The sequence below is a fragment of the Podarcis erhardii genome, assembly GCF_964252035.2.
Source record: "Podarcis erhardii genome assembly, chromosome: Z".
In the NCBI taxonomy this organism is placed as follows: domain Eukaryota; kingdom Metazoa; phylum Chordata; class Lepidosauria; order Squamata; family Lacertidae; genus Podarcis; species Podarcis erhardii.
The window spans coordinates 38,272,613-38,284,934 of NC_138504.1; the positions used below are offsets into that span (position 1 = coordinate 38,272,613).

General features: G+C 45.7%; 1 protein-coding gene across 5 annotated transcripts in view; it reads right to left on the bottom strand.

Moving 5' to 3' along the window:
• The window catches only part of LRSAM1 (leucine rich repeat and sterile alpha motif containing 1), a 36,117-nt gene that overhangs the window by 16,370 nt on the left and 7,425 nt on the right, over positions 1 to 12,322 (bottom strand). For all 5 annotated transcript variants that reach the window (XM_081847373.1, XM_081847371.1, XM_081847372.1 and 2 more), the window contains exons 7-16: positions 11,182 to 11,266; positions 10,153 to 10,274; positions 8,686 to 8,776; positions 8,088 to 8,218; positions 7,483 to 7,512; positions 6,174 to 6,296; positions 5,463 to 5,602; positions 4,586 to 4,630; positions 3,831 to 3,901; positions 2,871 to 2,970 (exon numbers count right to left, since the gene is read on the bottom strand). In XM_081847373.1, the coding sequence (XP_081703499.1) occupies positions 2,871 to 2,970; positions 3,831 to 3,901; positions 4,586 to 4,630; positions 5,463 to 5,602; positions 6,174 to 6,296; positions 7,483 to 7,512; positions 8,088 to 8,218; positions 8,686 to 8,776; positions 10,153 to 10,274; positions 11,182 to 11,266 (938 nt within the window). The remainder of the gene's footprint in view (positions 1 to 2,870; positions 2,971 to 3,830; positions 3,902 to 4,585; positions 4,631 to 5,462; positions 5,603 to 6,173; positions 6,297 to 7,482; positions 7,513 to 8,087; positions 8,219 to 8,685; positions 8,777 to 10,152; positions 10,275 to 11,181; positions 11,267 to 12,322) is intronic.

A 12,322-nucleotide genomic window follows, 5' to 3' on the forward strand; every position in this document is an offset into this window, starting at 1 on the left:
CTGATAAACAACCACTTTTATTACAGACCTCCGACGTACAACGTGCTTTTCGGAGCATTAATATTAGGAAGGCAGCTGGACCGGATGGAATTATGGGACGAGTTATTAGGGACTGTGCTGCAGAATTAGCTGGTGTATTTACGGACATTTTTAATCTATCCCTGTTGCAGGGTTCTGTCCCTACCTGCCTGAAGACATCGATTATAGTGCCAGTCCCTAAACAGTCAGTGGTGGTATCTCTCAATGACTACAGACCAATAGCCCTAACATCTGTCGTTATGAAATGCTTTGAGAGATTGGTGCTAGATTATATTAAGGCTGGTCTTCCATCCACTCTAGACCCGTTCCAGTTTGCATACAGAAGAAATAGATCTACTGATGATGCTATTTCCATCGCTGTCCATACTGTACTGAGTCATCTAGAACGACAGGGAACCTACGCAAGGCTGTTGTTTGTGGACTACAGTTCTGCCTTTAATACAATTCTACCAGACAGGTTATTCCTTAAAATGACCAATTTGGGTATACATCAGAAGATCTGTTTGTGGGTAAGGAATTTCCTGACCGATAGGCCGCAGACAGTGAGAATGGGACCTTACTATTCTTCTACTCTAGTATTAAGCACAGGAGCCCCTCAGGGGTGTGTGTTAAGCCCCTTTCTCTATTCCCTGTACACATTTGACTGCACCCCACTGTATAAGACCAACACAATCATCAAATTTGCGGATGATACAACAGTGGTGGGGCTCATTAGTGAGAATGATGAGGCTGCTTATAGGAAAGAAGTACAGGGGTTAATTCAATGGTGTAAAGAAAATAATCTTATGCTTAACACCAAAAAAACCAAAGAACTCATAATTGATTTTAGGAGAAAGAAAAGTGTATTTTTACCATTGCACATAAATGGCGAGGAGGTGGAGAGGGTTGGTAGTTTTAAATACCTGGGCACTTACATCTCTGAGGACCTCTCATGGACTGCAAATATTAATATGGTTGTGAGGAAGGTGCAGGGGAGGTTGTATTTCCTGAGAATGCTCAGAGGATTGAATCTATCTCAGCACCTACTTCTGTCCTATTATCATAGTACCATTGAGAGTGTCTTAACCTATAGTATATTATCGTGGTATGGGAGCAGCTCTGGAATGGATAAAAAAGCTTTACAGAGAATAATTAAAATTGCCCAGAATGTTATTGGGCTCCAACTACCAACCCTGGATGAGATCTTCACGTCTCGCAGCTTGAAGAAGTCACACAATATCCTGAGAGATCCCACCCATCCTGCTCACAACCTCTTTGAACTGTTGCCTTCGGGCAGAAGATACAGGACAATGAAAACACGAACCACACGCCTTCTGAATAGTTTCTATCCAAGAGCTCTGATTGCACTAAATAATGATCTCAGGGCCAGTTGTAAGAAATAGCAAGCAGTGAGTAGTAAGGAATGAGATAGGTTTTAGGTTATGCTATGCTTCTAATAGGTTTGTGTTATATTCTGGATTATGTATGTTTTAATAGATTATGTCTGAATAGGATGAGAGTGTTGGAGATACGTGCAAATGTGTATGTGAATCCAGTCTTGGGTGTTTGATTTTCGTTGTTGTGTATACTGTGTATATACGGACAATGACAATAAATTTATCTAAGTGGCAGAAAGATATTTCTAGATTTGTCTGGCAGGGCAAGAAGCCCCGAATAAAATTTAAGATATTAACTGACGTTAAAGAAAGAGGTGGATTTGCCCTGCCAGACCTTAAGCTCTATTATGAATCAGCCGCATTTTGTTGCCTGAAGGAATGGCTGCTTCTTGAAAACACTGACGTATTGGATTTGGAAGGGTTCAATAATGTATTTGGTTGGCATGCATATTTGTGGTATGATAAGGTCAAAGCACATAAAGCGTTTAAAAACCATATTGTCAGGAAAGCATTGTTTAATGTCTGGATAAGATATAAGGACTTGCTTGAAAATAAAACTCCAAGGTGGTTGTCACCAATGAAATCAAAGGCTCAGAAAAAGCTCAATATGGAGGCCAACTGGCCAAAATACTGGGAAATATTGGAACAAGAAGGAGACAGATTAAAGCTGCAGAGGTTTGAAAAGCTAAAAAACAAAGTACGGGATTGGCTTCATTATTATCAAATAATGGAGGCTTTTAATTTGATTTGGATAAGAAAATTGGTTTTCAGGTGGAGAAATAAAAATTGGAAACAGAACTGTTAGATCCTAAAACTAAGAACTTGTCAAGAATGTATAACTTGCTGTTGAAATGGAATACTCAGGATGAAATGGTGAAATCTGTTATGATAAAAAATCCAAGACCAAGGTGAAGAGTCGGTGGAAGAAGATCGGAAAAAATTTAAAGTTTATCTACAGAAACATTGCAAAATTAAGGAATGTTAGAAGGATGTTGGAATGAAGTAATGTGGTTTTATGATATATAGGATTATCAGAAATGATATAAAGGATTAGGTAAAAATGGATTTGTTAATTGGTGAAAGACGAGAATGTAAAATTACAGTATATTAAGATCAATTAATAGGATAAAAACAAAGCTGGAAAGGATTTGCTGAAATATCTAATTGAACTAGAATACAAAAAAGGGAGGTGTGAGGAGGTCAAGGAAATAAGCAAAGGAAAGAAAGTTATGTAAAGGTTTGATCTGTGTTTTTTTTTTTAATTGCTTGCATTTTTTCTGTTTTTTCTTATTTTTCTCTTTTCTCTTTTCTCTTTTTTCTCTTTGTAATCTTTAAAAGTTGAATAATAGATTTTTTAAATAATAATAATAATAATAATAATAATAATAATAATAATAATAATAATATGCCCCCCCCCCACAAAGCAGAGAAATGCCCCATTCTCTCTGGGAGTACCTGGAACAAGTCTGGTTGACAAGATCTTGCCGGCGTGACTCGTAAGCCACCTGCAGGAGCTTGTTCTTATAGGTCTCGGCCAGCATCTGCTGCATGGCCGCTGTGGAGGAAAGAAAATGCACGAAGTCAGGGCCCTGAAGGCTTCTCCTGAGCTTATAAGAGCCTGTTCAAAAACTGTCTCCTCCCGCACATTAGAATAGCACCAAAATTTTCCAGAGATCAGGAAGCAGCTCAGGAGGCTTCCAAATCCATTCCCTGCCTCCAACATTCCACAATTTAGCAGAGGTAGGAAAACCTGGGGGGGGGGTGTACAGGAGAGATGAAAGAGCAGAACTAGGGGTAGGTAGGGAAGCGTTGTGTCTGCTTCTAGGGAAGGAGGAACCAAAATGGCAGTGCCCTTGTTGTTGATGGGGGAAGAAATACAGAGTACAGAAACCTCAATGGTGAAAAGCCCTGGAGAGTTTTTGGGGATTCGTGCAGAATTTTGCGGGCAGTACTCTCACTTAAGATTGGATCGAAAGCATCCTAACAATCTCTTCCATGCACTAAGCCAGGGGTGGGGAACCTCAGGCCCCAGGGGGCTAAATGTAGCATCCCAGGTCTCTCTGCCTGGTCCTCAGAATCCTCCCCAAGACACAACGCCTTACTCTGGCCCTCTTCAGGGGCTTTTGCCTGGCTGAAGTGTCTCCTTGAATTCTAAAAATACCTCGTTTGTCATGATGGAGGACAGAGGGGGGGTGCATGTGTATGTAAAAAATAGGCTATGGTACAAAAGGAAAAATTTACATTTGTTGTCCCACCCACCCTGGCATGTGGCCCCTAGATGGCTGCCCAGAAGAGAATGCAGCCCTTGAGTGGGACAATATTCCACGTGCTTTCTGTAGAAATCAACATAGCCAGGAGCAGTTCTATGCCTGGGGTGTAAAGGGTCCCACCCAGAACTCCCACAGCCGCACTCACAGGCCACTTCCTTCCTGCGCAGCTGCTCAGCCTCCTCCTGAGTAATGGCCATCAGCTGCTCCATCCGGATCCTGGCAGGGGAAAAGGGAGATATTCAGCCATTGCATGCCCTTCCCTCAAGTGTCAGCCAATGGCAAGGCCTGCCCTGCCTCTTTCATTGTTTAGATTAGACTGAAGGCTCATCAAACCTAGTGTTCCGGTTTCCAGCAGGGGGCAGCCGGAAGCCTCTGGGAAGCCTGGGCATGAAAGCAATGGTCATCTCCCATTGTTATGCATAGCATGTGAATTTTTTCAAACGCTTGGATGAAAAGATGATAAAAGCTGAGGAAGCCACCTTACACCAAGTCAAATCTTCGGTGCATCTAGCTCACTATTGCCTACACTGACTGATGACGACTCTCCAGGGTTTCAGAGAGAGAGCTTTTTCCAACCCCACCTAGAGATGCCAAGGATGGTACCTGGGACCTTCTGCATGCAAAACAGGTGATCTACCACTGAGCTATGGCCTTTCCCCAGTGGCGATCAATGGCTACAAGCTACAATGGAGGCAGCATGCCTCTGAATGCCAGGTGCTGGGAACCAAGTACAGAGTGTTGCTGGTGGTGGTCAGAAGATGCATCTGGTCAGTCACTGTGAGAACAAGATGCTGAACTAGACCACCCATTGTTCTGGCCCAGGCAACATTTTTTATGTTTTCATGCAAAGGCATCATCCTCCCCACTCCTTACCCAGCCAAGAGCATCTGGAACACTCACCGGTCATTCTCCAGAGATTTGAGAATCTCAGAGCTCTGCTTTTGCCTAGAAAGAAAGCAAGGAGGGGAAAAAACACCAGAAGGCATTATTAGTCCTGGTTCAGTTCTAAGAGGAGGGGGGAAGCTCATGCAACCACCTGTCTGGACCAGCGCCTGGCTGAGAACCAGCATGGAGTGGAACCTATATAAAGTCCTATATAAACTCTCCAACTTAACCAAATCATGGCTGAAGCAACAGGGTGAAGGATCTTGGTAAAAGATAGCGAGAGAAAAACTCATTCCGCTATGAAGGGTCTGGCGTTTCCAGACCACGACAATTGGGATTTACTTTCAAAGGAAAAAATCCTGGACCAATTTTGCTAACATCAGGGATGTCCTGACAGGGCTACTCCTGTTTGACCTCTTAACTTGAGAGCTGGGAACCTCAGACCCAGAGGCTGAATTTGGCCCTCCAAGTCTCTCTGTCTGGTCCTTGGGACTCACCCCAGCCAACCCCCTTGCCAGCCCTACTTAAATTGAGTGTTTTTGTCTGGCTGGGACTCTGATAATGCCTCTTGGTTGACTAGATGGGAGGATAGAGAGCTGTGTGTGTGAGTTCCAATATAAAATTTGCATGTGATGCTCCACCTGTTTTAGCCTGTGGCCCCACAAACCACTGGCAAGTGGCCCTTGGAAATCTTCCCAGAAGGAAACATGATCCTTCAGCTAAAAATGTTCCCCAACCCTAACTGAACTCTTTATCTGGAGTCACACCATCAGATCTGAAAATCCAGCCCAGGTGTCTTTGAGCCTTGGTGCAATAAACCCAGCCTGGGAGTGAAAACAGTCAAGAGTTGTAAGCGTAGCTCCCGTGACTATTGCTCAACACCACCTCTGACCTCTGGTTCTCTTCCAGCAGCTTCTTGATCCGGCCGGACACCCCTTGCTCCATCTGCTTCAGCTGCTCCAACAGCTTCATGCGTTCTTCTCCCAGGCGCTCCTGGTGCCGGGTCAGGCCCTGCTCCAGCCTCACCTGCTCCTGTAAGCAGAGAGCAGAACAGCATCAAAGGACCATTTCACTTGATCTCCAGGACAGCCTTATCTCCCAGAGGCCTCCCTGGACCTTGCGACCCGAGGGTAAGCCTACATCCGGATTCCTCAGAATGGCACATTTTCCCAACCACAATAAGCAGACGTATGAACCTCTCTTATGGGCAGTGGAGGCTGGTCCATCGGGGTGAATGGGGCACTGTCTCTCCAGCCTACCCGCCTACCTGCAACCAGCTCAGCGGGTAGCAGCACCGCCTGCCAGCTTCTTCCTTCTTAGTCTCTGGGTGGCCCCTTGCAGAACTCAGCAGTGAGGATGAGGACAAAAGTACTTAGCAGCCTCCACCTGTCATTGACTCTGACGCCATCTACTGTTGGGCTCCCTGCCTTCCGCCCTACCAGTCTCAAAGGGTGTCAGTCATCACTGCCTACAGGGCAATTATCAATCCATCCTAGGATGACCTATTTCATTTTCTTTTACTTAGAAATATTTTTGAGTAGCTTAACCACGGAGCAACAGAAGGGTCCGGGGTGGTGGTAGAAAAGGGAGACAGACAAGATACCTCCTTCATGCTTTGGAGGATCTCCCCTTTCTGGGCGTGGCTCTGGTGCATGAGCTGGGCTTGACCTCGCTGCTCCAGATCCAACCAGCGCTCAAACTCCAGCTTCTCCTGCATCTTCTGCTCCTGGGAAGGACCAACAAAAAACCTCATCAGCACACACATGCAAACATGTGAACATGTGGCTTGTAGTGTTCCTCCTGGTGCATGACGAGAGACAGGGCTTGTGTGTTCATAAACAGCAGATGGAAGTGAACAAACCTGTGTTTGGACTACAGACTGCAGGTGGGGGCAAGGGGGGGGGAGAGCTTGCCTAACTGAAAGCTCACCCACACAAAATATAGTAAGGGTTATCCCCCTGCATGTTTTTTGCTTGTTGTTATCTAATCTTACAAATAAAGTCTTTTGAAAAAAAAATCCCTCCCAATAGATAATCCTCATGCATGTAGAAATCTAGTATGCCATGGAAAAGCTAGGCTAGCTACTTTTCTTGGGGGGGGGGGAACGGTGTGTGTGTGAGCAGAAGAGTAATCAATTGTATGAGCTAACACCTGCAGTTTGAAGTGGTATAGTCCAGACACAACTCTGCCACCTCATCTTCCATTTAATTTTCCTCTCCCCTTTCAGCTGTCACCCAGTGGGCAATTAATCCCTCAAGCTAGAGCATAGAGTAAGATGGGACAGCAGGTGCCCACTCCATCAATTCAGCTGGCAAACCAGCTCACTTTGGGCTCCTCCTCTCTCCTTAAACCCTTTCCTTTCCAAGCTGCTTGTTACGAGAACTTTGTAAGAACTAATGCATGAGCTTACTTGTTTGCCTCTTCTCTCTTCATTCCTTTTGTGCCATGTCTTAGATTATACACCTGCAGGTTAAGGACTGTTTGCTACTCATCTTGTGTAAGGTGCTCCAGCTACCATTCTGGCTGAAGCATTTTTATTATTTCAACACTTTACACTGGGGGGGGGGACCTGCGGCCCTCCAGATCTTGCTGGACCCTTAACTCCCATCAGTCTGAGCCAGCAGCAATCTTGAAGGGCCAAAAGCTTTCCCATCCTAGCTTTAAAGCAAATGAATTTGCTGACTGAGGGAACTGAGCCAGATCTCTTTTTCTTCAGATGGCACTATTTTCTTCAGATGGCACTATCATCATCATCATCATCATCATTATATGTGGGCCACTTGTGTACGTAAATAATTCCCACAGAAATTGGCGGATCCAGTGAAGAAATGGAACAATCTGAGGGAGCCATCTGGAGGGCATAACACTTTTCCAAAAGGGAGAAGGGCTGAGCAATGGAAAATGTTTCTTACCTTCCGCTTCTCGTAATCCATAAATTTGTTCTGAAAAAGGAGAAGAGTTGTTGTTTGGATTTGATATCCCGCTTTATCACTACCCGAAGGCGTCTCAAAGCAGCTAACATTCTCCTTTCCCTTTCTCCCCCATAACAAACACTCTGTGAGGTGAGTGGGGCTGAGAGACTTCAGAGAAGTGTGACTGGCCCAAGGTCACCCAGCAGCTGCATGTGGAGGAGCAGGGAAGCAAACCCGGTTCACCAGATTACGAGTCCACTGCTCTTAACCACTACACCACACTGGCTCTCACAAAAGGAGCCTGAATTTAACTAGCTTTAACACAACCCATCCACTCATTCATACACACACAAACAGACACAGACACACAAACACACACACCACCTCTCACAGTTCAGGGAAGCCAGTGACCATTGTTAGGTTACCTGTAAGGCAGGGCTGGGGAATCTTTGGTCCTCCAGATGCTGTTAGGATGCCCAATTCCCATCAGCCCCTGCAGCCGGCATGGCCAGCTGGTCAAGGGCAATGAGAATCCAGCGACATCCAGAGGGTAACACACTCTCCATCCCTGACTTGAAGACCACTGCCTGCTTCTCAGCAATTACCTGCCACTGAGCCTCATTCTCCGCATATTTCGTGACCATCCTGCTGACTCCGTCCACTGAAGTCTCACCTCCGTCACTTTCCAACACTGGGAGTAAATACTGCGAGGGAGGATTGTACTCGATTCCTAATTCTGGGAGAATCCGGAAGACAGCACAGGCAGGTCAGTTATTGGCAGGGCTCAGGCATCACACTCCTAAGTGTAATGCACTGGGCAGAGAGCTAAAAATGAGTCAGGGAGACCTGAGCCCTGCTTGGCCACCAAACGCATCAAGGTGGCTCTAGAATTCAGCAAGCATGTTTTCATAGGAAGCGGCCTTATGCTGAGCCAGACCATTGGTCCATGTAGCTCAGGGCCATCTACACTGGCTAGCAGTCCCTCTTCTCAATTCCAGACAAGATTCTCTTCCAGCCCTACTTGGAGATGCTGGGCATTGAACCTGGGACCTTCTGCATGCAAGGCAGATGCACTCTGACTGAGCTACAGCCCCTCCCTAGGCCCTTCGTCCCAGGAGAGGAAAGAGTCTCAGAGGCATCAGGCGTTGTTGGGCTGGTCCTCTCCACCCTGCTTGCACTAGGCAGGCCCTCTGCTCTGCTCACCTCCACACAGAAACTGCTGGATGGCCTCTGTGCCAGCACTGCAGATGTCATTGGACGGGTAGGACATGGACGTGGCATCCAGGGTCAGTGTCTGCAGAACAGACAGAAATATAATTATTTTAGAAGGTAAGAGGAGCCTGGCTACTGGTTCAAGGCCCATCTAGTCCAGCATCCTGTTCTCATGGTGGCCAACCAGATGCCCCTATGGGAAGCCCACAAGCAGCATCCAAGTGCAACAGAAACACTCCCAAATTCTAGCAGTATGAGAGAGGGAGGAAACCACTTTCTCTGCATTATGCATAATCTCATGTCCCCCTCCTGACATTTACCTGTCTTTCCTCTAACTAAAAAGGCCCAAACATTGTAACCTTCCCTCACAGGGGGGTTGCTCCATCCCTTTTATCCTCCTAGCTGCTAATTTCTGAACCTTTTGTAGGCCTGAAAATTCCTTTTGAGGTGGACAAAAAAACCCTCTTTTGAAATGCATTTTAACATCATCCAAAATACCTTCCTCCAAACGGATCCCTGGATGGCGCACAATAATGATGATGAAATGCAATGAAAGAAAAAAATATAAACAAGAAAACAAGAAAACTGACCGAAAGGCAGCCACCTAGAACCCAAAAACTGGCTGAAAGCAAACAGAACCCCTTTCAAATTGCCCTGGTCAACAATAAAGTCTTAACTAATTGGTGGAAAAATTGCAATGTCAGTGCCTATTGAGCTCCTCTAGGAAGGGCATTTTAAAATCAAGGAGCCACTGCCAAAAAGGCCATGGGTTGTCTCCTGTACTAGTCCTACTCAGAGTAGATGCTCTGAAAAGTAACAAATGACTTTGACCCATTGATTTTGATGGGTCTATGAACATAACTTAGTTGGCTACAGCCTTTTCTCTTCTGTGCAACCCAGAAATGCAGTGGTCCAGAGTCATGGAAGGTTGAAGACCCGTTACTATTCCCACCCCCCAACATGGCCCCAGTCTCCAGTGTCACCCAATCCACATAAAAGGGGGTGTTTTAGCTACTGGGAAGAAGCCTTTGTGTTGATTTGAACCAATCAGAATGAAAGGAAGGGGAGTTATCCTCTGGGGACTGACTCCAAATCATTTGCACAGTTCCTGCACAGTAAATGGAAGATCTAGACCATCAAGAAAGGACCCTGCACTTCTGAACTGGCCACTAAACTACTGATGTAATCACAACACACTTCAGCAACAGACGGCACTTGGAGGAGGGTCTTAGTTGATGAGCAATGCAGGAGAAGTCTTGAGATTCATGCCCTTTGTACAAGGCTAGATTGGAACACAAGCTTCCCAGGAAGAGAAGAGTTGCTTATACCCATCCTAGTATGATCTGAAAGAAGCAAAGCTTTCCTTTCCAGCTCCATATTGACCTCTTCCTTCTGCTCAATATTAATTTTGCACCACACACACACACAAACAAAGCAAAAACTTCTTTGGGCACGTACCTCCAGTGTTCGGATGTGAGCCAGTGCCTGCGGCAACTCTTGCACTAGGTTTTCGCTGATGTCTAAGGTCCGTAGGCTACGCAGGCCGCCCAGGGAGGCTGGCAGTTCCTTCAGCTTGTTGCCTACCAGAGAAGGCAGAATGTGCCAATTAACATTTGTAAAAAAGCCTGAAGCATTTCTGTTAGGGATTGTAGGAAAAGACCTGCCAAGGAAATTGAAGAACATATTCATGTATGCGACAACAGCGGCAAGAGTCTTAATAGCACAAGGATGGAAGAATGAAGAAATCCCAACAAAAGAACTATGGCAAGAGAAACTGATGGACTATGCGGAATTGGAGAAATTGACACACAAACTGCATGGTAAGGACAACTGTGATTTCAAAGAAGAATGGGAACCTTTTACAAAGTACTTCAAGAAACAACAAAATGAACTGGACTCCTTGGCGAGTTCTGAATAAACATACACAAATTTATTATGGGTAACATAAAGACAGAAAATGTAAAGATCTTTACAATTTTTATAATATGCAGAGAATAACATGTGCTGAAAAACCAGAAAAAGGAGCTGAGGGGTGGAGGGGGCTTTTTCTGGGGAGGGACAAATAGGGGGGAGTGAGGAGGATATGTTTTTGATAAATTGTTATGTTGAAATTTTGAATAAAAATTACTTTTTAAAAAAGAGAGAAGGCAGAATGTGCAAGACGCAGATGTTAACACACTTCTTGGATATGTGTGCGTGTGTGTATTTGTATAATGGCTTGATGGTGTCAGAAGTTTTATTTTCAATTATTTTCCTATTGACCCCTAGAATGGAAAATGCTCCCCTGGGGAAGTCCAGCCTGGTACCAGCCTTGTCACTGCTTGGGCACCAGGCAACAACATTCTTGGTTACCCTGGGGGTTTGGGCAGATGAAGGAATTGGATGTTTTTACTACAACTATTTATAAAACTAGTTTTATGTGTTTTTATTATTGTGAAATATGTTCCCTTATCCCTGCGGATTGCAGCCTGAGGCATTTCCTCCTACCTTTCAGATTAAGCGTCTGCAGCTGGACAAGGTCCCCTATCGAATCTGGAAGGGCCTTCAATAGATTCTTTTCAAAGTTCAGGACCTATCAAGGACAGAGAGCACAAACAAGAGGGGTCGGTCTCCTTCCTGTTCCATTAGGGAGAGGCAGTAGGAAGTTCCTGTGAAATCCAAGTCAGAGGGTGAACTTTACAGAGTGCTGAGTCTCTTGAGTTCAGCAGCCTGGTCTTGAGGGCAGGAGACAATATGTCTTGTTTTGATGACCCTGCTAAAACCTCAAGTGCTAAGATCCTCAGGTGAGCACTTGTAAGGGAGTCAGCCAGCAATAAATCACACAGAGTAAATGAAGTTAACTCCTTCTTAGAAGAAACAAGGTCAGCTGAGGGGTGTCAGGCCTAATGAGCACAGCAACTCTGCCCCTATGAGGCAATTGTGGAGGCTGAAGGTCCCCACCTTCCCACAGCTGCCTAAATCTCCTCCTCCCCTAGATTCTTCCCAAGATCCTTCCTGAACAATCTGAGATTCTGCCAATGCACCTGTCTCTGCTCCTCCCTCTTTGTGCCTCTCCTGGTCCTGGGAGACCAGGGGAAGGGGAGCAGAGCTTGTGGCAGCAGGAGGGGGAGACATCCTGGTATCCTTACCAGCCTGACTCCTCTCTGCCTCTTGGTCTTCTCCCTGTCCTGCTTCTGCCTCTACTTCTGATTCTGGACTTCTCTCTGTCACAGACTCTCCCTGCTCACTAGAACCGGTTAGTGCTTCAGCTTTCAACACCTCCTCCTCCAGGCTTCTCCCTCTGACCACACATTGTCGTCCCACCACCAGTCCCTGACTCTAAGAACTTTGTCCCTTGGGGGTTCCCCAGCAAGTGCCTCCCACCATTCCTCTGTGTCCAGCCAGTCCATGGCAGCACCTTCTCATGGTCCAATCAACATTGGAAGCATTGTTTGTGGTGACACAAGAAAGAAACTGCACCCCGATTGTAGCATTCCCTCCCAAGGAGAGGTTATACTGGCTCCCTCTTTGCTATCCTTCCACCAATAGAAGGTTCGGATGGACCTTTGGAAACTAAGGCGCAGATGATACTGATCATTCAGCTGCTGTCAGGGCAAATTGGATTTTAACTGCTGGTTCTAATTGTGTT